We start from the raw sequence: 25909 nt of genomic DNA on the forward strand, positions 1-25909 counted from the left end.
AAGAGAGGCGAGAACTTTGATCTGGAAAAATACAGGAACGTAGAACGGAGCTATGAAGCAGTAGATTGACACGCCCCATCCAGGAATCATGGGACTGATCCTACTATGGTTCATGCCTCCAGAACGGGAGAGGGTCAAGGAAGAGGTTGTGGAGTGTGTTGTAGATGAAACAAGCAGGAGAGGAGAGAGAACATAGTGCAAGATTGTCAGGGATTTCTCAAAATGGTCTTCCTGGGGGAATCGGGAGAGTGGGGCTCCAGAATGAACCTTCTCAAGGTATTGGATATGGTGAGTCAGAGGCTGTGGAGGAGATGGCCTTACAGGAGAGAGTGATGGAGAAGAAGCCATGCATATAGAAAACACCAAGCTTTGGCAACTGATTGTGTATATGAGATGAATAGAAATTAAAAATGAAGGATTACATGGAAGTTGTGATAGAGATGGGTTGGTGGGGGGTGGTGAGGATCTTGTTGCTAGAGAGGAAATGTGGTATGGTAAAAAAGAGCACTGACTCTGGAGTCTTTCATTAACTGAGTTCAAATCTTACCTCTAACAGCAAAGACAAATCATTGATCTCTGAATCACTCCATCTCTTGTAGGGGAGATAAAAACACCAATAGTAACTTAGCTGTCTTCCAGCATCAAAAGAGAATCTGCAAATCATCTTATAAATTCTTGAAACCCTATTCCCCTTCCACTGCCCCTATTTCCCATCAACTACCCTGCTTCTGGAATTCTGTGGAATTCTCCAACATCTTTCTTCCTCAGGAAACTCGTCATTGGGAAATATCCTTACATAGCCCTTCACATCTCATCAGGACCCACTCCCCCATCTTGGACCCTCTGACTGGAGGGCAGGACCATGGGTTCCAGGGTCTCTCTTTAAAGAGAGGGTTCATTCTTAAGAAGTAAGGAAGATACAGGAGGGAGGAAAAGAATTTGGAGCTCAAAGTTTTAAAAAAAATGAATGTTAATTATTTTCTTAAAAATATAATTGGGAGATATTTAGCAAAATAAAAAAATATTTAAAATGATAAAAGAGGGGCAAAGCACAGTTCCCTCACCCCACCCCATTTCCACCAGCTACATTGATTCCGAACTGCTCTGGAGCACTCCAACATGCCTTCCTTCTTCAGGAAGCTCATCTCCTCTACTCCTTTCCCTTCTCAGCTTCTTTTTATGTCTTGTCTTCCCCATTAGATTGGAAGCTCTTTGAGGACAGGGACTGTCTTTGTTTTTTGAGGGGAGGTTTTTTTGGTGTGTGTGTGCATATGTGTATTTGCATCTCCACCATTCTTAGTATAGGACTCGGCACTTAATAAATGTTTATTGACTGTTGATTAGCTATCATTATTACAAGGTGTCTTGTAGAGTTGGGAGGAATCATGACTTTGCGGGGGTTGGTGGGGGCACTTGAACTATGGGGAAGTGGTCTAGCCTAGTATGTCTGTTTACCCCCTCCCCATTATCTGCACCTAGGAAGCATAAGGGGGGGCTGCTTCTAGAGCCCAGGAGGGAGGAGGCACAGGCTTCAGTATAAGATGTGACTATAAAACTACCCATCTAGTGATTCAACAAAGAAGAACTTGTATATCTGACTAATCATTGTCCTCCCAGAAAAGTGACCTTGGGTGACCACTCACTTATTCTAAGAAGGTTGCTAGTGCTCAGACTAGATCGTTGATCATAGAAAGCCAGTTCTGGAAGGACCTTAGCATAGAGAATGTCACAGAATGTCAGAGGGCCCTTAGAACCCAGGATGTCAGGGCTGGGAGGGCCCTTAGAACTCAGGATGTCAGAGCTGGGAGGGCCCTTAGGACACAGGATGTCAGAGCTGGAAAAAGACTTTGGAAGACAGAGAGAAAGGCTCTTATAGGATACCCAGAGCTCCATGAAATCTAAGGAATTTACTGCAGAGACTCCAGTCTATTTGAAGAATGACTGTTCAGAACCAGTGTATAGGCCCTAGAGTTTGTTTTGCTTTTCGTTTTTTCCTCTTTAAAGCTTTCACAGCAGAGGTGGAACCCCATCCTGGGCTCTCTTCCCACCAGGTATCCAGGTCTCCTTCTAGCACTCTGGGTTCTCGTCTTGACAGAGGGCCTTCCGAAGGAAACGGTAGCTCTTCTGGTAGCTGTCCAGGTTTCGCTTCAGGCAGAGGGCAAGCTCCTTATCACACCTGCAAATCTCCTTTTCATACTGGCTCCCCCCATCTGATAGGAAGCCAAAGACAAGGGAAACTTGGGATAGGCTTTGTCTACATACTATTATTCTCCACACCCCCATCAGTCTAAACACCCACCAACAACAGCCCATAGGTCCCAGCACCAAAAAGATTGATGCTTTCTGTTCCTGGCCTTGGGACCTGCTGTCTCATTGAATGCTACTCCCATTGGTTAGACTCTTACTGGGAACACCGTCCATGAACTAGAGAAAGCCCCTCATGAGCTTCTAAGAGTTAGAGATATCCAGAAATGGAATGGTCTGTCTTTTCAGGTGTTGAGTTTCCCATTACTGGTGATAGTCAAGCAGAGTCAAATGTCGGGGATTTCTGTGGTCCCCAAAAATCAATGCTCTATTTTCATATTTGGGGGAAATGTTGAATCATTTCAGTCATATCTGTCTCTTCATGGCCTTATTTTGGGATTTTTCTTGGCAAAGATACTGGAGAGGTTGGTCATTTCCTTCTTCATCCCATTTTACAGATGAAGAAACTGAGACAAATAAGATTAAGTGATTTGCCCAGGGTGACACAGCTAGTAAGTGTCTGAGGCCAGGTTTGAACTCATCAAGAGGAGTCTTCCTGACTCTAGGCTGGGAGCTCTATGCATTATGGTGACCCCTAGCAACCCATTTGGGGAAACATCAACACTTAGGAAAGATGTAGCAAAGACTCAAGCTTTAGCCAGAGGATTGTATGACTCCACACAAGTCACTCAACTTCCCTGAGCTTCAATTTCCTCATTTATAAAATGAGGTTTTACTAGATTATATCTGTGGTCCTTTCAAACTCTGTGTGCTGGCTAGAAGGCATGGTGAATATACTATTGGACCTGGAGTCAGGAATACCTGGTTCAAATTCCATCTCTAATACTTATTAGATGGGTTATCATGGACAAGTCACTAACTTAGTCTCCCTATCTATAACACCTGTAGTAACAACTATTTTCCAGGTTCAAATGAGATAGTCTACAACGTGTCTTGTAATTCTTGAAGTGCTAATAATAGACACACTAGCTCTCATTATTACTGTGATCTTGGAGATATCTTGAGTTGGCTTGGGAGGAATCATGACCCTGCCAAGGATGGTGGGGGTACTTTGACCATGGGAAAATTGCCTAACCTAGCTTTCTCAAAGTAGACAGTGAAGAGTATATCTGCTTAGCCTATCCCCATCATCCCCAGCTGTGATGCAGAAGCCCAGGAATGACATTTAATAACTTAAACAGTTTAGAACTTTAACGGATCTTAGACCCCATCTAGTTCAAACCTCCTCAGTTTACATATGGGGAAAGTGAGGCCCACAGAGAGGAAGCAGCCACTGTGGAAGGGCCAAAATTCAAATGCTTCTACAGGCCTGCTTCTTCCCCTGCCAAATGAGAGGGTTGGATTACATGATCCTCCAAGTTTTCTTCCATCTCTAAAACTTTTTAGTCTGTAATGACATGGTTAGTCAGGGCCCAGATAAAGGTTAGGCCCTTGATGTAGGGAGGCCTTGGCCCAGAAACTCACAGCACTGGATGTCCCCGTCAATATAGCTGTAGTTGTACTTGTCCACAAGGACATGAAATTTCTGTTGCTTTAGTTGTTTGTAGCAGCAGTCATGAATCTTGCAGCACCTGGACAGGGGTAGAGGGTGGGATTTCAGTCATGAAGCATGGCAACGCTCAGCCTGTTGGTTTTCTCTAGCTTTCAATCAAATCTACCCTTGCCATTGCCCACTGAACTTTGGGAGAGAGAAGGGACACCTCAGTGATTGCTCCCCTAACCCCAGTAACAGATTAGATTCCCCATGGGGGAAAGGAAATACATGTACCAATATGATGCTAATACTTTACCCTATATCAGAGAATCATGGAATCTAGAATATGAGAATTTTAAGAGACCTTGAAACATAGAATGTCAGAGCTGGGAAGGTCTTTAGAACATGGAAGGCTTGACTTGGAAGAGGCCCTAGAACAGAGAAGGGCAGCTCAGTATGAAAGAGAGGTGAAGAAATATATTTTTTAAACCTCTCAATGTGAGGTTAGGAAGGTAGGAAATAGTCCTTTAATCCACTCAGATTAGAGTCTGTGGTTACTGCAAAATAACCTTTGGTCCTGAGATATTATTGTTTGTTAAGAGGGCCATGACATCAAGAATGTGATGCCATGACTTGCAAGTGAATTGGATTTAAGTGAGGCAGGGCTGTGCAAAGTCACCAGCCTCACTTTGTCCTCTGGAGTCATCTGCGTCCATGTCCAGATATAGATCAGGATGACTGGAGATGGCTCCAAGTCCCGAAATATAAGTTCAGAAGGGAGGGCCCCATGTGGGCACTTTCTCCTTTTAGGGTCTTGGCCATGGACCTTGTCAGGAGCAGGGAGAGGATCCTCACTAGAAGGAAGTCCAGAAGGTGATGAATTCCCATTGGACTGTGAACTCCTTAAAGGCAGAAACTGTCTTTTGTCTTTCTTTGTATCCGCAGCTGCTTAGCACAGGGGCCTGGCACATAATAGGTGCTTAATAAATACTGACTGACTAAATTATTTGGCCATACAACCCCCCCTGAATTAAAGTTGAATTGGACTGCTTGAGGGCTGTGGGAGTCCTGGGACCTATAGAAATTCCCCGCCCATGATGACTCTAAGATGAGATGGGTGAGGTGAGAGCAGAAAGTCCTGTGAAAGGGGACAGTTACCAGTCAGTGGCATCTTTGGGTTGACCTTTGCCCCTTACTCCACAGTGGCATCCATAGTTCAGATAGCTGAAGACAGCATTTTTTCCAGTTGCCTGTTTAATCATTTTGCTCAGTTGCAGCAGGCTCCCCTGGCTTGGGACTGTACCTCCTGGAAGAGAAGTAATATGAGAACCAGTCACAGAAATGGAAAACACTTAACTTGGGGAAGAGAAGGGTGGGACAGAGATATGGCGCAAGAGATGTTTTTAAGACTTATTATGAGGAAAAGGGACTATTTGTTCCCAGAAGTGAAAGTTGTAAAGAGAAAATGTAGGTTTGATGTTAGGAAAAACTTCCTAATAGTTCCAGTGAACCAAAATGAGAATGAGCTGCCTTGGAAAGTAGGCTTTTCCCTACCTCAGGAGCTTTCTGAAGAAGTAGGCTAGCTATTTGTTGGAAATGGTACACATACAGGTAGATTTCTTTTTTTATTAATTTTTTTCAAGTAAGAAGTGGGGAAAAAGAAAAGAAAAAACAAAATCCTTGTGACATATAATCATAGTTATGTAAAAGAAATGACTGTATTGGCCATTTGTAAAAATGTTAGAATACTAACCAACACTCATATAGCACTTCAGGTCTTTACCTAGGTCATCTCATTTGCTCCTTACAATTACCCTGGGAGGTAGGTACTATTATTATCCTCATTTACAAATGAGGAAACTGAGGCAGACAAAGCTTAAATGAGTTGTCCAGGGTCACACAGATATTGTGTCTGAGTTAGATTCGAACTTGGATCTTCCTGATTCAAAGTCTATTATACTCATTAGCTACTTATGCCTCCTTCTGCCTCATGAGGCTATCCCCACTCTTTCAGGAGCTGGGTAGAATGGTGTGGTTCTCATTCAGATGGTACTAAATGTTGCCAGATGACCATTGAGGTTTCCCAGCTCTGGTGTTCCAGAACTATATAAAGGACCAAAATATTAATGAAACTTAAAATGAGGTGCTAGGGCAACTAGATGGCGCCATAGTGCATAGAATGTTGGGTTGGGAATCAGGAAGATTCATCTTTTTGAGTTCAAATCTAGCTTCATACACCTACTAAGTATGTGACCCTGAGCAAGTCACTTCACCCTGTTTGTCTCAGTTTCCTCATGTGTAAAATGGACTGGAGAAGGAAAAGATAAACTACTCCAGTATCTTTGCCAACAAAACTCCAAATGGAGTCATGGAGAGTTGGACATGACTGAAAAACATCTGGACAACCATAACAACAAAATGAGAGATTGAGAGGCAGGGTGGGGCAGTAGCTAAAGACTTAACCTTGAAGCCTAGGAAGGCTTGAGTTCAAGTTCACCTTCTGACACTTTCTGGCTGTGTGACGCTAGGCAAGTCACTGAACTGTTCAAGGCAGCTAAGACCACATTGCAGGGCAGGAAGAGATCTACAAGTAGTTCCTGGGAGGCCCACATACCAGTAAAACCAGTCCCTATTCCTGTCCCTGTCCCTGTCCCTATCCTAAAATGAAGCATAGATGCTAGGTAGCTTGACATAACAAAAGTCAATTCAACTCAACAAAACCTTAACTAAGTTTCTACTACGTAAAAAACATTGGGCTGAATTCTAGAACCACCAAGTTTAGTTCATCCTGCCCTCATGGATCTCACAGTCTAGTAGAGGGATATGAAATCTACAAAAATGGTTACACCATACATCATCATGTGATAATCCACCCCAGTGCCACTTGAGACAGGAAGATCTTTCCAGATTGGGGTGAAAAGAGAAGGCCTCTTCTTACATAAGCATTTGAATTGGGCTTTAAAGATTAAGATTTGGAAATGATTAAGAAATGGAAATAAATTCTAAAGTAAAAACAGGAATAACTGCTTAACTGAAAACATCAGGAGGGTGTCTAATAGCCCTCCCTTAGCACCGGCCAAAGTCACTCCCCAAGATTCAGCAGCATGAGGGCTGCATCCCTGGGCTGCTCAGCCTTCCAAGCTGAACTCTGGGTAGAAGTGACTGGTGTTTGGAATAGTGAAGGCTGTTCATAGACAAAGAGAGGAAGAGACATTGCTACGGGGGGCTCCGTTAACAGTCCCCCCCCCCACCCCAGTCATAATTTATGCCCTGGCCACGTGGGGTTCCCAGCACAAGTGAGCCCTAGTCACACATATGCCCTGAATTTGCCACCTCCCTTATTGATGGTGCGGCGATCTGTGATAGAAGGGGCTCCCATTTGCATGGTTGAGTTGTTCTTGATTCTTATTTTGCTTTGCTCTTGAATTAGATTGTTTTGTTTTGAACTAATGTTGGTCAATACCTGCGTGTCAGGCACAGTGCTAAGTGATGTGGATAAAAAAGAGACAAAGGACAGTTCCTGTCCTCAAGGAACTCAAATCTAATGGAGGAAACTACAAGCAAACAAATATGCATATATATGTTTATATACATGTAAATATATATATAATATATGAATTTATATAATATATTTAAACAAATTATATACAGGATAAATTAGAAATAATTAACAGAGAGAAGGTGCTGAGATTGAGGGGTTGAGGAAGGCTTCCTGGGATTTTAGTTGGAATTTAAAGGAAGCTAGGGAAGCCAGGAGGCAGAGATGTGGAGGCAATGAATGCCAGACATGGGAGGATAACCAGCCAGAGAAAACCCCAGGAGCCTTGTTTGTTGAACAGCCAAGAGGTCTGTGTCATTGGACTGAAGAGTGAATGTTGGGGAATAAGATGTAAGAATACTGGAAAGGTAGGAGGCGGCTAGGTGATGAGTTTATATTTGATCCTAGCTGGGATAGGGAGCCACTGGAGTTTACTGAGCAGAAGGGGGGCATGATGGAATTTTAGGAAAATCACTTTAGTTGAATGCAGGATGGAGTGGAGTGGGGAGAAACTTGAAAAAGTCAGACCCCTCCAGCTGATCACTACAATAGTCCAGATGTGAGGTAATGAGGACTTGTACCAGAGTAGTGTCAGTGTCAGAGGAGAGGAGGGTTATTCAAGAGATGTTGCAAGGATGAAACATACTAAGTAACGGGGGCTTCCATCTTGCATCTATAGAGGTAGCAGGAGGTGGTAGCTCTAGCTGGTCCTTTCCTCTTGGGATAAGACTAGCTTGGATGGCAGTTATGGGAAGGGGAGAGACAGGAATAGCTACTGGTTCTTAGGGCCAGATCCTTTCCGATAGACCTTACTCACCTGTGGTAATGAGCACAACCCACAGCAGTGCCAGCTGCATGATCCAAGACAGTCTCGGTATGGTCAGTCCAGGCTATCTCCAAGCTGAACTGTATGAACTACAGGTCAGGGGACACCTGGATCAGTGGTCCTGTGACCTTGTCCTGATGGAGCTAGAAAAAGCCAAGGAGAAAAAGCAAGCTATGAGGGTTTGGCCCAGATTATGTGACCTTGGGCAGATCACTTAATTAATATCTGACTCAAAATCCTCAAACTCCATCGGAAAAGGAATTTTAGCTCAGAATTGATTCCTTACAGGTCACCTCTGACTTCTCCATCATGCCTTCTACCCAGTGTGTGATGCCCTCCCTTCCCTCCAGTTTTCAGTTTACTTTTGTGTGTTGTTTCCCCTGATTAGATTGTAAGCTTCTTGAGGACAGGCTCCCTTCCTTCCTTCCTTCCTTCCTTCCTTCCTTCCTTCCTTCCTTCCTTCCTTCCTTCCTTCCTTCCTTCCTTCCTTCCTTCCTTCTTCCCAGCCCCAATGCTTGGCACAGTGCCTGGTCCATAGTAGGTACTTAGTAATTGTTCATTGATTGTTGGCTACCTGGAAAATGGGAGTAATAATAGCACCTGCCTTCCAGGGTTATTGTGAGGATCATCACTTTGTAAACTTTAAGCCCTTCATAATGACATGATGATGGTCTTCTTCTCCTGGTGGCCCAGCCCAGCTTCTTCAAGGTTTCACTGCTATTTGGGGTAGGGATACAGGAGCCTTATTGGATTTTCTAGGACAGCTTTAACTCCAAGAAAAGAAAGGATATTTTTCACAAACTATCAAAGGAGAGCACTGTCTACCATACTATGTGTCGCCACAGCTGAGGGTTCCAAAAGTATGTTCAGTTCAATAATGATAATGGCAAATATTTTTGCTTATGCTTTAAAGTTTGGAAAATACTTTACATGTGTTATCTCATTGGATGCTTACAACATCCCTATGAGGTCGGTGCCATTATGATCACTCCTACTTTACAGATGAGGAAACTGAGGCTGAGGGGGAGGGACTTTGCCTACAGTCCCATAGCCTAATCTGGACTTGTAGAATTCAAACCCAGATTTTCTCCTATATCATCGTGAGGATGTTAGAAGCCTGGGAAACATTCTTACATCCGTGGAGGTAGCAAGTAGTTCTGTCTGGTCCTTTGTGGTAGAGTAGAAATAGCATTGGATTTTTAAGTCGGAGAACATGGATATCGATTCCTGCTCTGCTACTGAAGCATGTGACCTTGAGCAGGTCCCTTCCTCTCCCTGGACCTCAGTTTTCTTGTCTGTTGAGGAAGCAAGGTAAAGTAGTAAGAAGGTATAGAGTCAGAGGACTTGAGTTCAAATTCTGTCACTTATTACCTGTGTGATTTTAGACAAGTTGCTTAACTTCTCTTGGCATTCAGTTAATTTATTTGTAAAGTGAGAGGATTAGACAAGATGGTCTCTATGGTCCCTTTAGGCTCTGAACCTATGATCCTATGAAGGAGTTTGCTGAACTGATCTCCAAGTACCATTCAATTCTAAAATCCTATGATGCAGTGTTTGAATGGATGGGGAAATGACAGGGGGTGGTATGGCCTATTGGAGAGCTGCTAAGTTAGGGCACTAGACACAGAGCAATTGGAAACATGACCATTCGGAGATCCAAAGGCTGTCTTGAATGAATGAAGAGTTGGGACTAGGATGCTATGCCAAATAGCTGGGGGAATGAGAGGTAGAAGGATAAAGGATTGAAGGGTTGGAGAGATGGAGGGAAGGGGAAAAGGACGAGAGTTTCAAAGGAACTGGAAGTTTGGGTTAGGGGAAGATAAAGAATTGTTTGGGGATTCAAAGGTATAATTCTGACCATCTTGTTCCACAGGCATCCACCAAACCTTTGATGTAAAAACATAAACTCTTCAGTCAACTGGTTAAGGTCCATCATAGCAGGCTGTGGTCTACATTTCTTACTTTCTTTTACATTACATCCCTTTATACTCTCTAAATTCATTGAACCATAGATCTAAAACTGGAAGGCACCTTAGAACAGAAGCATTCGGGGAGTCTTGGAAGCTCCTTAGCCCAGTCCCTTCATTATTACAGAAAATGAGACCCAAGGAGGTTAAATATTCCCAGGATAATAGGCCTAGTACAGCTGGAATGGACCTCAGAAGATATTTAATCCAGCCCCCTCATTTTCCAAATGAAGCTAAATTGTTTAAGATGAAAGAAATACAAAGGTTCTGAGGCAGGATTGGAACCCAGGTCCTCTGACTCAAGGTGGTGGCAGCAGCAGCAGCAGCAGCAGCAACAGCAGCAGTAGTATCCTGGCTGCTATATCACCCAGCATTCCAGTCGCTATGGACTATAGGATTGGTGTGAAAAATGGATCCCCTGATGTGGTCTTATTGAAATTCACATTGCATCTTTCCATTAGGTTGGTAGTAATGATTGTATTTTACGCAACTGTAACTTTGAATCTCTTGAATTCAAATACATGTGACCACTTCACTACATTCATAATTTACTCTAATCGGGACCTAGTTGTAGACCTGTTCCTGGAATGTGACCTTGCAATTCCTATTTGAGGGTATGGGTTCAAGCCTTTACTAGTGTCTGTAGTGAACTCTCCTTCTCTATCTCTGAGAACAATCTTTTTTTTACATTTTTTAACATTGTGTGTGTGTGTGTGTGTGTGTGTGTGTGTATGTGTGTGTGTGTGTGTGTGTGTGTGTGTGTTCTGGATCCCCTAGGTAGGCTGGTGGAGCCTAGGGACTTCTCAGAACACTGCTTTTAAATGCAAAAATTAAAATTTAGAGGATTACAAAGAAAACCAATTGTGTTGGAAATACAGTTAGCAAAATTCTTTTTTAAAAGAAATTCTTTTTGTGTGACCCTGGGCAAGTCACTTAACCCCATTACCTTCAAAACACAAACAAAAATAAACTAACAAGCTAAGTTCTTGGACCTGAGGTTAGGAACCTATCTTAGTATCTCATCTCTAGCTTCCTCCAAGACTTAACTCAGCTGCTGTTCCTCATGTAAAATGTTCCTTGATGCCCCCAAAGTTCCCTTTCCTACTCTTCAAGTTACCTTTTATTTACCAATGTGACTATATGTTGTATTATTCCCTCAGTGGGATGTGAGCTGTTTAAGGGAAGAGCCCACTCATTTTCATCTCTGTACAAGTGTAGCATATTGCCTAGCTTGTGCTAACCATCTAATAAATTTCAGTTGAATTGTTGAATCAACCCTGAGCTCCCTTTGAACAAATACAAAGCTCTCAGCCCCTTCTAGCCCATATCTCATTCACTCTGATCTCCGGCAAGGAGGAGCTGCTACTGAAGATCGTATTGTGCCAATGGAACTAACGAAGGTCTAATGAGAGATACTGACTCTCCCATCATTAGAGAATGTTGTCAAGGAAATAGAATGAGCCTGGGAGTAAGTCATCTCCCTCTTTTGCCCCTTGGTACGTAGCAGGCCTGAGAACAGAACAGAATTTTCTCACCTTAAAGGTTCTCTTTCCTCAGATGTTGGGACTGAAGGTTGGGGGCCCTGCAAACTCCTCCAGCTGCTGGCCAGCTCCCTCTGGAGTCACTGTTCCTCCTCACCTTCCCAGTTGCTTGATCCTACCCTGGGCTCCTCTTGGCAACCAAGGAAGCTTGCTCTTTCCCCTTTCTCTGGGAGACTTTTTAATGAGCAGAAATGAGGATGAGGGAATTTCCAGATTCCTGTGGGATCAGGAGTGCTGTGAGGAGAAACAGAACTGGCCCATGGCCCAGGCTGGTTCCAGGAGTGCTGTGTTGAACTCAGAGAGTCATGATGAGAAGAAAAAAGGACAAGAATGTCAGAGCTGGGATGAGGGTGGGGGAGGGCGGTGGGCCCCTGAAGTTTAGAACACACAATATTAGGGAATATAGGGAATTAGAGAATGCTAGAGCTGAGAGGGACCTTAGAACCCAGGATGTCAGAGCTGGGAGGAATCTTAGAACATAGAATGTTAGAACTGTGAGGGCCTTTAGAACACAGAAAGTCAGAGCCAGAAAGTCATTGTAAGATGGAAAGTCAGAGTCAGAAGGGACTTTGGAACATAGGATGTCAGAGCTAGAGATTGTCTAGTTTATCCCTTTCACTTAAACATTTTTTATTTATTTTGTAACTCTTCTTTTTATTGGTATCTTTTGTTTGTACATCACCTTCCTTCCTGAATATACACCCTCTCCCTCTCTTGCCCAGTAAGCCATGCTTTTATAAGAAAGATGAAAAAGGAGGGGAAAAGAATGTCAGCAAACCCAACCAGAATAGACCCCACACCTCTGGGAATAGTGGAGGGAGGTTTCCTGACTCAGTTCTTTTCAGGGCCAAGCCTGTTTCTTATCCATCTTAGTTTTCTTTGTTTTTTTAAACATCTGTGTTGCTGGAACCATTTTACATGTTGGTTTCACAGTTCTTATTTTATTTTGCATCGTCATATACCTTGCCAGCCTTATCTGAATTCTGCATGGTCTTTGTTTTATATGGTGCAGAAATACTCCATTATAATCCCATACTACAATTTGTTTAGCCATCTATCCAAGCCATAGAAATCTAAGTTCTTTGTTACCAGGGAAAGTGCTGCCACAAAGGGTTTGGTGTATACGAGGTCTTTCTTTTTACCATTGACCTCCTTGATGTATAGCTACCTGCAGGAATCTCTGAATCAAAAAGCATGGATATTCTTGTTATTTTTGTTAAAATTTTGTTAATATTTTAGTTAAAATTTATATTTTGCTAAAATATAAAATATTTATATACCATTTTAAAGTTTGTAAAGTACTATACACATGCATACATCTACACACATATACACATGTATAGGTACATTTTTGTATATATATACATGTATACACATGTATATGTATACATGTGTATATATGTGTGTGTGTATATATATATGTGTGTGTGTGTGTATTCCCAAATTGCTTTCCAGAGCCTACCCACTTAATTTTCTAGAAGAAACTACTATAGCCCAAGAAGGGAAATGATTTACTTGAAGTCAAACAGCTGTTTGGAAGTGTCAGGACGCAAACTAGAAGCCAGTTTTCTTGATTCTAAGCCCAGCATTTTTTCTCTCACATTTTACAACATTTCCCAAAATTCTGTTCCACTGAAAGAAATCAGTTCCAGCATCCTTGCAAATGAGTCTTGAAGTGTTTCTATGGCTTTGTCATTCACCAGGCCATGCCCAACACACTTTCTCTCTTCCTGCTCTGAAAGCCATCTCCACCTTCTTCAAGCTTTCCTAAACTTGTTGGCAGTAGTCTCTTCCAATTCAGGGATGCTTTACAGGTAGGGGTGAGGGTGGTGGGAGTGGTGGTGATGGCTGGGTCATCTCCTACCTTTTATTCTCATCTTCCTGGTATTGACAACCTTGATATCTGCACAAAATAAAAATAAAAACAAAAAAGCTTTCTGATAAATTTCTGGAGATTCCCTGTGAGATTGGGGGAGCTGGCAAATCTACCCTGTCCCAGAGCACCAAGCCCCAGCGGTCAGCCTGAAAGACACACCCTTTCTGTGGGCTGATTGTTGACAAATTTGTTACTTGGGGCAACTGAACAATGGATGATTTACTGTCATGGTCAATGTGTGCAAACATGCCCTTTTTGGAAAGCCAGGGGTTTTCCTGGAAGACTTAAAGTTAATAGAGCTGAGTTTGAGACTTAATTTCCATGACTTGGGGGATCCATGACCTCAAGCAAATCACCTAAGCTCTCTCAGCCTTAGTTTACTCTTCTGTAAAATGAGGATACATTGCTTATTTTGTTTTGAATGCCTATTAACACGGTGTTGAGCCTGAGAGAAAAACAAAGTTTAGAAACAGATTACAATCTAACTGAGGGAGAAGTCAAGTACACAAATATTTATAGAGATGGGGATATTAGAAAAGTGTAAAACAAAGTGCTGTATGAGGAAAAAGTTGTTACTGACTGGGACAATCAGGGAAGGCTTCCTGGATGAGATGGCATTTGAACTGGGTGTTAATGGGATAAATTGTCGTTGTTGTGTTTATCCTTCATTCTCAAAGAGGACCATAACATTGAGATGATGACATGACTAGCACTTGACTTTGATTTGAGTGAGAGAAGGCTGTGCAAGATCACCAACCTCACTTTCTTCTCCTATGAGATAAATAGGAATTTGGCAGCTGAAAAGAGGGATGGGAGAACATTTCATGCAGAGGGGAAAAAATGCAAACAAAGACATTGAGGTGAGAAAGTGTAGGTGTTTTGATGTCACAGAGAACAGTACAGTTTGGGGCATAAATCGTGTGAAAAGGAGCGTAAAGCTGGAAAGTGAGAGCCAGATTTAGAGTCAGGAACACTGATCATCTAACCTCTCAGTACCCCAAAGGCAGTTCTTTATATTAAAAAAAATTATTATCAGTTCCAAATTCTCTTTTGTCTTCTACCCCTCCCCCACACAATGAGAAGGCAAGAAATACTATGCCTATTATACATATGAAGTCATATCACATGTTGCAAACAAACAAACAAAAAACCCAAAACAAAATGAAAAAAATGTTTAAAAAATCTGCTTGCAGAAATCTGCATTCAGAATTCATCCATTCCCCCTTTGGAGGTGGATAGTATTTATCATCATGGGTCCTTTGGAATTGTTATGGATCATTGTATTGATCAGAGTAGCTATTGTTATGACATTGTTGTTTATATACAATGTTCTAGTTCTTCTTATTTCACTTTGCATCAGTTCATATAAAACTTCACAGGTTTTTCTGAAACCATTCCCTTCATTATTTCTTCTAGCACAATAGCAAACTCTAGGGGATAACCAGTGGTTTTCCCAATTCCAAGACCCATGCAAAAGCTTCTTATACTGCTAGGAGGAGAAGGGGAAGAGGCAGTATGAGGTAGAAAGGTCTGATCAGGAGACCCCAGTAGTCTTTAGCAGTCCAGGCAAAGAAAGTCATATCATTCTAGCTGATTTGCCCTTGATGCCATGAATCTGAAAAGAAGGGGACAAGGACACTAGAGGCTGAGATGCAGCTTGAAGTGGGATCCCCACAAGGCAATACACCTAGGTGGGGGGATCTAGGATATGGTTCAGCTCAAACTAATCAAGAGTAAATATCTTTTATTTTAATTATTTTATTTCTTTTCAGTGTTCTTCAATCACTTCCATATAACTTAGATTTTTTTCCCCTGTCTTTCCCTCCTCCCTCACTTCCTCCCCACTCCCTCCCGAAGATGGAGTGCAATCTTATGTAGGTTCTACATATACATTCCTATTAAATACATTTTCACCTTAGTCATGTTGAATAGAAGAATTAAAATGAATGGGAGAAACCATAAACAAAACAAAACATAAAACAAAAGAAAATGGGCCGCTTCATTCTGCAATCCAATTCCATAGTTCTTTCTCTGGATGTGGAAGGCTTTTTGCAAGAGTAAATATCTTAAGAGTAGGAATGTAAGGACATTACTGAAATTCTGACATCACAAGAATCATTTAAAAGAGTGGCAGTTCATATTATATTTGGTATTAACAATTTCTGTCACATGAACAATTATATTAACAATTTTTTGTTAGGTGTCCCCTCAGTTTCCAATTCCTTGCTTCCACAAAGAGTTGCTATAAATATTTTTGGACAAATGGATCTTTTTCTTTTTTCCTTCATCTCTCTGAGGTACAGACCTAATAGTGGTATTGTTGGAACAAAATGTATGGCCAGTTTTATAGTCCTTTGTGCATATTTCCAAATTGTCCTCTGGAATAGTTGGATCAGTTCACAGCTCCACCAATAGTGCATTAGTGTTCCTATTTTCCCACCATCCCTTCAGCATTTGTCATTTTTCTTTTCTGTCATGTTAGCCAATATGATGGGTATGAGGTGGTACTTGAGAGTTGTTTTAATTGGCATTTCTCTAATAGAGACTTAGAGCAGTTTTTATATGACTATTGATAGCTTTGATTTCTCCTGGAAACTGTCTGTTCATATCCCTTGAACATATATCAATTGGGGAATGACCCTTATTTTTAAAAATTTAGCTCAGCTTCGAATATACTTGAAAAATGAGACCTTTATCAGAGAAACCGGATGTAAAGAAAAATTATTTTAGTTTGCTGCTTTCCTTCTAATTGTAGCTACATTGGTTTTGCTTGTACAAAAACTTTTTAACTTTGGTGTAATTAAAATTATCCATTTTGCCTCCCAGAGAGCTCTTTAAGACTATGAGTTATAGAATAGTAGCTATATACATTGGTAGAGGGAGCTGTTTTTACTGGAAGTACCTACACTACTGAAATGGAAAATATGGATAGGAAAAAACAAAACTGGGAAGGAAGAGAATGGTTGAGGTATTTGAATGCCAGGGAAAGGAATTTGTACCTTGTTAAGGAGCCAATAGGAAGTCATCAAAGGGTTTTCAGCAGAGAGGTGACAAGTAGATAATCAGATCTATAAAATGCTTTAAAAATAATTCTGGAAATTGGTTAAAGATGGATTAAATAGGGGTGAGAGTGGAGGCAGGAACTCCTGTTAAGAAACTGTAACCCAGATCTGTATCCCAAAAAGATCATATAAATGAGCAAAGGACCCATACTTACAAAAATATTTATAGCAGCTCTTTTTGTGATGGCAAAGAATTGAAAGTTGAGAGGATGCCCATCAATTGGAGAATGGCTAAACAAGTTGTGGTATATGAATGTAATGAAATACTATTGTGCTATAAAATTTTATAGCAGGCAGATTTCAGAAAAACCTGGAAAGACATGAACTGAGGCTGAGTGAAGTGAGTAGAACCAGAAGAACACTGTACACAGTAACAGCCACAATGTGCAAGGACTGACTTTGATAGACTTAGCACTTCTGAACAATGTAAGGATCTAAGACATCTCCAAAAGACTCATGATGGAAAATGCTGTCCACATCCAGAAAAAGAACTATGGAGTTTGAGTGCAGATCAAAGAATACCCTTTACTTTCACTCTCTCTTTTCTTTCTTCTTTCTCATGATTTCTCCTATTGGTTCTAATTCTTCTTTACAATATGACAAACATGAAAATATGTTTAATATGAATGTACATGCATAACCTATATCAGATTGCAAGCCATTGTGGGGAAGGAGGAGGGAAAGGAGGGGGAGAAAATTTAAAACTCAAAATCTTATAGAAGTGAAAGTTGAAAACTAACAATTAATTAATTAATTTAAAAAAGGAAATTGTAACACAACAACAAGCCAGGATAAGAATGGTTAATGGTGGTGGCATTAAGAAGAACAGGCACATGAATACATTAGTGGAGCTGTGAATTGGTACAAAAGTTCTGAGAAGCAATTAGAAGTTATACAAAGAATGTGGATAAGATGCCTGTACCCTTGGACCTCAAGAGTCCATGGCTGGTCATATATCACAAGTATGTCAATGACAAAAAGTAATTCTTCATAAATACCCAAATATTTATAGCAGCTCTTTTTTTTTTTGGTAGCAAAGAACTGGAAACAAAAACAAAGTTCCTTAATTGGGGAATAACTCAACAAGTTATGATATATGAATGTAATGGAATATTCTTATGCTGTAAGAAGCTATGAACATGTTGAATAAAAAGAAGCAGAAGACTTATGTGAAATGATACAAAACAATGTAAGCAGCATTAGGAAAGCAACATACATAATGACTACAGTAATGTAAATGGGGAAACAACAGCAAGAACAAAATCAAAAGCCAATGCTAAGAAATTATAGTGAATAATTATACAACCCCCAAAATAGTGATATCAGGGGGAAAACCCTACTTTCACTTTTCTGTAGAGGTGGAGAAGGATGGATGTAGAAAGTTGCATAAAATGTCAGACTTTTTCAATGTTGATTAGTTTTACTAAATTTATTCTCCCTCCTCGTACCCCATCTCCCTGATTTTTATTCTTTGTTATAAGGGATTTATCTGGGAGGGGACATTGTAGAATGCAGGTGATGCAAAAATGAAAGATATCAATAACTATTTTTTTAAAGAAATAGATTGGGGGGGGTGAAGTCAAGATGGTGGAGTAGAAAGACAGACCTACTCTAGCCCTCCCTCCATAACCTATAAAGTACCTGTAAAAAATGACTCTAAACAAATTCTAGAGCAGCAAAAGCCACAAAACAACAGAGTGAAAGAGATTTCAGCCCAGGACAGCATGGAAGGCCAACAGGAAAGGGCTATCGCACCAGGCTCAGAGCAGAGTGAAGCCCAGCCTTGGCCATGTGGCCTGGCAGGGACAGGAGTGGAGCAGGCTTTCAGGCATGGAATCATAGGCAGCAGCTGTGGTTCCCAGATTTCTCAACCCACAAATGCCAAACACAGCTTCAAAGGTCACTGAGAAAGCCCTTTCACCTGCATGAGAAGGGAGTGGGGTCTGACCCTAGTCCAGGCCCCAGGGCAGCAGCAGCAGCATCCATTTTTGGAGCCCTTCACCTAAAGGGGGAATTGAGAAGCTTCTCTGGGTCTCAGTCCTGAGTGGCAGTCCTGGGGTGAGGAGGAACACTGTCATGGTGGAGCTGGTGGAGGCTCTGGAGAGAGAATCCTAATCTCAGATCCTGGACAGAAAAGCTTGCTATTGCTCCCAGACCAGAGCCCAGGTCAGGAGAGGAGTAAACTTCTCTCCCTTGATTGTGCCACCTTGGAGGAACTGAGAATTTACAGGTCCCTAGAGTATACCTTCCACTTGACAAAGGACTCAAAAGTCAAGTAACTGGCTGGGGAAATGCCCCAAAAAGGGGAAAATATAAGGCTATAGAAGGTTACTTTCTTGATGAAAAGGTATTTTCTTCCATCCTTTCAGATGAGGAAAAATAAATCAATGATCAAAGAAAGACATAAAAGTCAAGGCTTCTACATCCAAAATCTCCAAAACACAATATGCAGTGGTCTCAGGCCATGGAAGAGCTCAAAAATAATTTTGAAAATCAAGTAAGAGAGGTGGAGGAAAAATTGGGAAGAGAAATGAGAGCAATGCAAGAAAACTGTGAAAAGCGAGTCAACAGCTTGCTAAAGGAGACCCAAAAAAATGCTGAAGAAAATAACACTTTTAAAAATAGACTAACCCAAATGGTAAAAGAGGCTCAAAAAGCCAATGGGAAGAAGAATGCTTTAAAAAGTAGAATTAGCCAAATGGAAAAGGAGGTTCAAAAGCTCACTGAAGAAAATAATTCTTTAAAAATTAGAATGGAGCAGATGGAAGCTAATGACTTTAGGAGAAACCAAGAAATTACAAAACAAAACCAAAAGAATGAAAAAATGGAAGACAATGTGAAATATATTATTGGAAAAACAACTGACCTGGAAAACAGATCCAGGAGAGATAATTTTAAAATTATTGGTCTACCTGAAAACCATGATCAAACAAAGAACCTAGACCTTTCATGAAATCATCAAGACAAACTGCCTGATATTCTAGAACCAGAGGATAAAATAGAAATGAAAAGAATTCACTGGTCACCTCCTGAAAGAGACCCCAAAAGGAAAACTCCTAGGAATATTGTAGCCAAATTCCAGAGTTGCCAGGTCAAAGAGAAAATATTACAAGTAACCAGAAAGAAACAGTTCAAGTATTGTGGAAATACAATCAGGATAATACAGGATGTAGCAGCTTCAACACTAAGAGATAGAAGGGCTTGGAATATGATATTCCAGAGGTCAAAGGAGATAGGATTAAAACCAAGAATCACCTACCCAGCAAAACTGAGTATAATACTTCAGGGGGAAAAACAGAATTTCAATGAAATAGAGGACTTCCAAGCATTCTTGTTGAAAAGACCAGAGCTGAATAGAAAATTTCACTTTCAAATACAAGAATCAAGAGAAACATGAAAAGGTATACAGAAAAGGGAAGCCTTAAGGAACTCATTAAAGTTGAACTGTTTACATTCCTACATGGAAAGATATTATTAGTAACTCATGAAACCTTTTTAGTATTAGGGTAATTAGAAGGAATATATATATACACATATATATATATATATATATATGTAGGTGTGTATGGGTATGTATGTATGTGTATATTATATGTGCATAGGTATTTATATGTACATGTGTACATGCATATATGTATATAAATGTATATACATGTACACATAGACAGAGGACACATGGCAAGCTGAATATGAAGGAAGAATGTCTAAAAAAATAAAATTTACTGTTGAATGGAATGTATTAGGAGTAAGAGAAAGGGAGAGGTAGAATGTTGTAAATCATTTCACATACAAGAGGGAAGAAAGAGCTTCTACGATGGAAGGAAAGAGGGGGGAGATGAAAGGAAATAATTGAGCCTTACTCCCAATTTTACTCCTTTGGCTTAAGGAGGGAATAACACACACTCAATTGGATATGGAAATCTATTTTACCCCTCATCAAAGCAAGGGGTAAGGGGAGAGGAGAGGAGAGATAATAGAAGGGAGAACAAATTGGGAAAAGGGATAATCCAGAAGTAAACACTATTGTGGGAGGACAGGTCAAGGGAGAGAATGGAATAAATGAAGAGAACAAATGAAGAACAGGACAGGACAGAGGGAAATGTGGGTAGTCTTTTACAGCATAACTATTACGGAAGTGCTTTGCATTGTTACACATGTATGACCTATATTGAATTGCTTGTTTTCTCAATGAGAGTGAGTGGAGAGGGACGGAAAGAAAATGGAACTCAAAACTTCCATGGCAATGGAGTATAGAAATCTATTGTGCCCTACAGGAAAATAGAGGGAAAAGGGGATGAAAGAAGGGTGGGTAATAGAAGGGAGGACAGACTGGAGGAAGGGGTGGGTGGGATGCACACTGTCCTGGGGTCGGGGGTGGGAAGAGATGGGGAGAAAATTTTGAATTCAAATTCTTGTGGAAGTGAATGTTAAGAACTGAAAAATAAATAAATTATATATTTAAAAAAAAAAAAGAAACAGATTGTTGATATAGTGGAGACAAGACTAGGAAGACCAATGCTGAACTGGCTTTAGAGACAGACAGGAAGGGATAGATACAAGGAATGAATCAGAGAAGATATGGGGAATAGGATACACAAGCTTGGTGGCACAATGGATAGAATGAAAGACCTGAATTAATGAATCAGAGAAGATATGGGGAATAGGATACACAAGCTTGGTGGCACAATGGATAGAATGAAAGACCTGAATTCAAATGCAGCCTCAGACACAGCTGTGTGATCCTGGGCAAATAATTTCACTCTGTTTGCTTCCATTTCCTCAACTGTAAAATGAGTGGGAGAAGGAAATGGCAAACCACTCCAGTATCTTTGACTGGAAAACCCCAAATTGGGCCAGGAAGAGTCAGACCCAACTGAGAGGACTGAACAATAAGGAAGATCATGGACAAGTCTCTCAATCACTCTCAGCCTGCTTATTCATCTGTAAAATAAGAATATTAATAGTACCTACCTCACTGGTTGTTATCAGGATCAAGTGAGATAACTTAGGTAAATTGCATTTGCAATTAAATGTTAGATAATGTTAGATAAATGCTAGCTTTTTCATCTCTACCCCACCCCTCCCTTACAGGGTTGTATTCTAGATTAAATGGGCCAATGCATATGCAAGGAAAAACTAAGAAATGAGAATGGGAATGAGGATCATGATCTAAAGTATGATTGGTCTCTATCCCTAGGGGATTCAAAGTTTGGAGTTAGGCTCAGTTGAGCCCTAACTAGACATTTCCATGTACTGCATGAAACATGTCTCCACATGCTTCCAGTGAAGTTGCCATATTGTGGGGACAAGGTTGGTAGGAAGAAGTTCACTTGGGTTGAAACTATCAGTTTGTCTCCTGGTAGGTTTGTGGTTGAATTAGTTGTTTTTGCTAAGTAGGTGCTAACATCAGGAGTCTATACTCTTGAAGGACTATGAAAAGTGGTCAGCACCTTCCAACTCAGAGAATCTTTACCTTGCTTGTGCCATGGACTCCTTGGACAACATCTGACAAAGTCTAAGGAGCTCTTGGAATCATGGATTTTGCTTAAATTCATAAGTGAAGGAAATGCTAAATTTCAGTTAGAGGTTAGTGAAACTAAAGATACCATCCCCCTCCTCATTATGCCACCCCATATCTAAGTCTGTAGATGTCCTGAAATCTACCCATAAATCCCTTGTTAAGATTCCTGGTCTAAATTTTGGTGCTTCAGTCACCCTGCCCTTTTTAAAATTTTAAATAGTATTTTATTTCCCCCAATAATTAAATATCAAGGAAATTTTTAGCATTTATTTTTACAAGGTTTTGATTTCCAATTTTTTCCCCTTTATTCCCTCCCCTCCCCACTTCTGAAGATGCTGGCAGATTGACATAGTTTATAATGTATCATCATGTAAAACATATTTCCATATCTATCACAGTTGTAGAAGAAACATATCAAAAGGGGGGAAAAACCCATGAGAAAGACTAAAGTAAAAAAAAATTTCAATATGCATTCAGAATCCATCAGTTCTTTATCTCCATGTGGATAGCATTTTCCTTAATGAGTCTTTTGTCCCTCTCCTGAAAAGCTGAGTCATTCATAATTGATCATCATACAATGTTGCTGATACTGTGTACATTATTTTCCTTGTTCTACTTATTTCACTTTGCAGCAGTTTGTACAAGTCTTTCCAGTTTTTTTCTGAAATAGGTCTGCTCATCATTTCTTATTGTACAATAGTATTCCAATACATTCATATGCCACAACGTGTTCAGCCATTCCCTAATTGATGGACATCCCCTCAATTTCCAATTTTTTGCCACCACAAATAGAGCTGCTATAAATATTTTTGCATATGTAGGTCCTTTTCCCTTTTTTTATGATTTCTTTGGATACAGACCTAATAGTGGTATTGCTGGATTAAAGGGTATGAACAGTTTGGTTGCCCTTTGGGGAGAGTTCTAAATTGTTTTCCAGAATAGTTGGATCAGTTCACAATTTCCACCAACAGTGCATTAGGGTCCCAATTTTCCCACAAACTCTCCAACATTTATCATTTTCCCTTTTTTACATATTATTTAATCTGATTGGTATAAGGTGATATTTCAGAATTGTTTTAATTTGTATTTCTCTAATCAAAACCGATTTAGAGCACTTCCTCACATACCTATAGATAGCTTTGATTTCTTCATCTGATAGCTGCCTCTTCATATCTTTTGACCATTCATCTGTCTGTGTTTGTCCTTTGTTTTTGAAGAAGGCCATGCCATCAGAGAAATGATGACATGACTTGCACTTGACTTTATTTTGAGTGAGGGAGGGCTATGCAAGGTCCCCAGCCTCACTTTCACTTCCTGAGTCATCTGGATCCAGAGACCAGATTTTCATAAGGATGAGTAGAGAAGGCCCAGGATGTAATGGGTTTAATGAGTAAAAGAAAAAAAAAATAAGTAAATCAAACTGGGAGGGAAAGAGCAACAGTTAACATTGATAATCACTCTGAAGTCAGGAGGGTCCTGAAAAGAGACATTAAGTGGAGTTTGGGCAGGAACCTATTGTTGTGCAATGTATGGTCTTCAGAGGGCAATGGGTTTAAGGTTTTGAGAAAGAAAGAAAGAAAAAGAAAGAAAGGACAGTAAGAAAGAAAGAAAGAAAGAAAGAAGGAAGGAAGGAAGGAAGGAAGGAAGGAAGGAAGGAAGGAAGGAAGGAAGGAAGGAAGGAAGGAAGGAAAGAAGGAAAGAAAGAAGGAAAGAAGGAAAGGAAGAAAGAAAGAAAGAAAGGAAGGAAGGAAGGAAGGAAGGAAGGAAGGAAGGAAGGAAAGAAGGAAAGAAGGAAAGAAGGAAAGGAAGAAGAAAGAAAGAAAGGAAGGAAGGAAGGAAGGAAGGAAGGAAGAAAGAAAGAAAGGAAGAAAGGAAAAAAGAAAGAAAGAAAGAAAGAAAGAAAGAAAGAAAGAAAGAAAGAAAGAAAGAAAGAAAGAAAGAAAGGAAGGAAGGAAGGAAGGAAGGAAGAAAGAAAGAAAGAAAGAAAGAAAGAAAGAAAGAAAGAAAGAAAGAAAGAAAGAAAGAAAGAAAGAAAGAAAGTCTAACCCATAAACCCTGAGTTAACTGGGCATCCTCTCGTTATCCCGATTTATCTTCCTTTGGAGAGGAGATGGAAGAGGGCAGACAGAAAGGAGCAAATGAACTGAGTTACCCAGTTAGCTAGGTCCCCATTCAGGCAGCTTGGTCTACTCACAGGTCTATGTTCTTCCTTCATTTTTGAAAGAGACCATGACATCAGAGAAATGATAACATGACTTGCACTAGACTTTGTTTGGGAGTCATCTCACTCTAAGTGAGTACCTGAAAAGGACAAGGTCTCCCATTGCATCCTGGGCCTCCTGATGAATATCTGGTCACTGAATCCAGATGACTCAGGAGGGGAAAATGAGGCTGGTGACCTTGCATAGCCCTCCATTTGATCATTTATCAGTTGGGAAATGGCTTGCATTCTCAGAAATTTGACTCAGTTCCCTATATAGAGAAATGAGGTCTCTATCAGAGATACTTGTTATAAAGATTGTTACCCAGCTTTCTGCTTTCCTTTTGATTTTGGTCACATTGGTTTTGTTTGCATAAAAGCTTTTCAATTTAATATGATCAAAACTATCTATTCTACATTTTGTAATGCTCTCGTATTCAGTATGAATTCTTCCTCTCCCTATAGATCTGACAGGTAGACTATTCCTTGCTCTTTTAATTTGATTGTTTATGGTATCTTTTTAGCAAGATGCAGTTTCCTTCCTTATCTCTTTTAATTAGGTCACCCTACCCTATTTATCTTACAACTTTGGAAAGTCTGTATCCTTGTTCCTGGACCAATTGCAGACTGAGAAACAGCTTATGAGAGCTAAAAAGTCAGATTCTTCTCACTAACCCCCTGTAAATGAACTAGTCAAAAGATGTTAATAACCCAGATTCATTTAGGAAGCTAAAAGGTACATTGAATAGAATACTGGCTGTTGAATTAGGAAAACCTGATTTCCAATTCTGCCTCAGATGTTTAATAGCTATGTGACTCTGGGCAAGTCACATAACCACTTCTCTCCTCATCTGTAAAATAGGAATAACAGTAGCTTCCAAGGTTTTTGTGAGGCTAAAATGAGATAATATTTGTAAAGTGCTTTGTAAACCTGAAAGCACTACATACATACTAACAATTATTAATATCCATGAGGCTAAATCATTTCTGACTGGTTCCCCCACCCAAACTGACTTAGTTAAATAAGCCAACATAGTAGCCTGGAAAGAGCATGAAATTTAGTGTAAGAAGAACTGGGCTCAGACCCCAGCTCTATTGCTTTCTTAGTTGTGTGACCTTAAACAAATCACTTTACTTTTCTGTAAAATGAGAATAATAACATATCCTTCACAGGGTTCTTATGAGGAAAGTGGGTGATACTTTTACTTAAATTCATGAACAATGTAAAATGCCAGGCTAAAATGTGCTGATTTATTATGTGCCTATGGTTTGCTGACAGGTCTGGCTGAGGGAGGGTCAAGGACCAGAAGATCTCTTCCCTCTAGGACTCTGAAAATCTACTATATTTTTTTCTGACATAGACCTAGTCACACTGACCTTATGGGGGTTTCCAGCTTCAGGTCTTTATCCATTATGGTACCATTCCAGGCTAAGGGGTAGAGGAAATATATTTCAAAGGTCAGTACTAGAAAATCCCCTTTCTTAATGGGGCTCTAATTTTGCTCTGTTCTCTATCTGGGCAGTGCCTTTCCCAGGCTAAGGTTTGACTACATCAAGTTTGTATGACTCAAAGATCCCTTTGAAACCTCATTATAAAATATATGGAACCCATCCAATCAAACTAATCATGCCAGGAATG

General features: G+C 40.4%; 1 protein-coding gene across 4 annotated transcripts; it reads right to left on the reverse strand.

Annotated features, from left to right (window-relative positions):
* Positions 1-1300: 1300 nt before the first annotated feature.
* Positions 1301-13635, reverse strand: PLA2G2D (phospholipase A2 group IID). 4 transcript variants are annotated; one of them, XM_072609135.1, is made up of 7 exons: positions 13476-13635; positions 11606-11828; positions 9238-9398; positions 8095-8246; positions 4898-5045; positions 3730-3836; positions 1301-2210 (listed from the first exon to the last, which is right to left on the reverse strand). In XM_072609135.1, exons 4-7 carry the CDS (start codon positions 8132-8134, stop codon positions 2068-2070), a joined length of 438 nt encoding a protein of 145 aa, XP_072465236.1. In that variant the 5' UTR covers positions 8135-8246; positions 9238-9398; positions 11606-11828; positions 13476-13635; the 3' UTR covers positions 1301-2067. The 4 variants fall into 4 exon arrangements, with proteins under 4 accessions (XP_072465236.1, XP_072465234.1, XP_072465235.1 ...); XM_072609133.1 differs by having other exon boundaries at positions 13127-13635; XM_072609134.1 differs by lacking the exon at positions 9238-9398 and having other exon boundaries at positions 13127-13635.
* Positions 13636-25909: the final 12274 nt, after the last annotated feature.

The sequence above is a fragment of the Notamacropus eugenii genome, chromosome 5, assembly GCF_028372415.1.
Source record: "Notamacropus eugenii isolate mMacEug1 chromosome 5, mMacEug1.pri_v2, whole genome shotgun sequence".
Classification (NCBI taxonomy): domain Eukaryota; kingdom Metazoa; phylum Chordata; class Mammalia; order Diprotodontia; family Macropodidae; genus Notamacropus; species Notamacropus eugenii.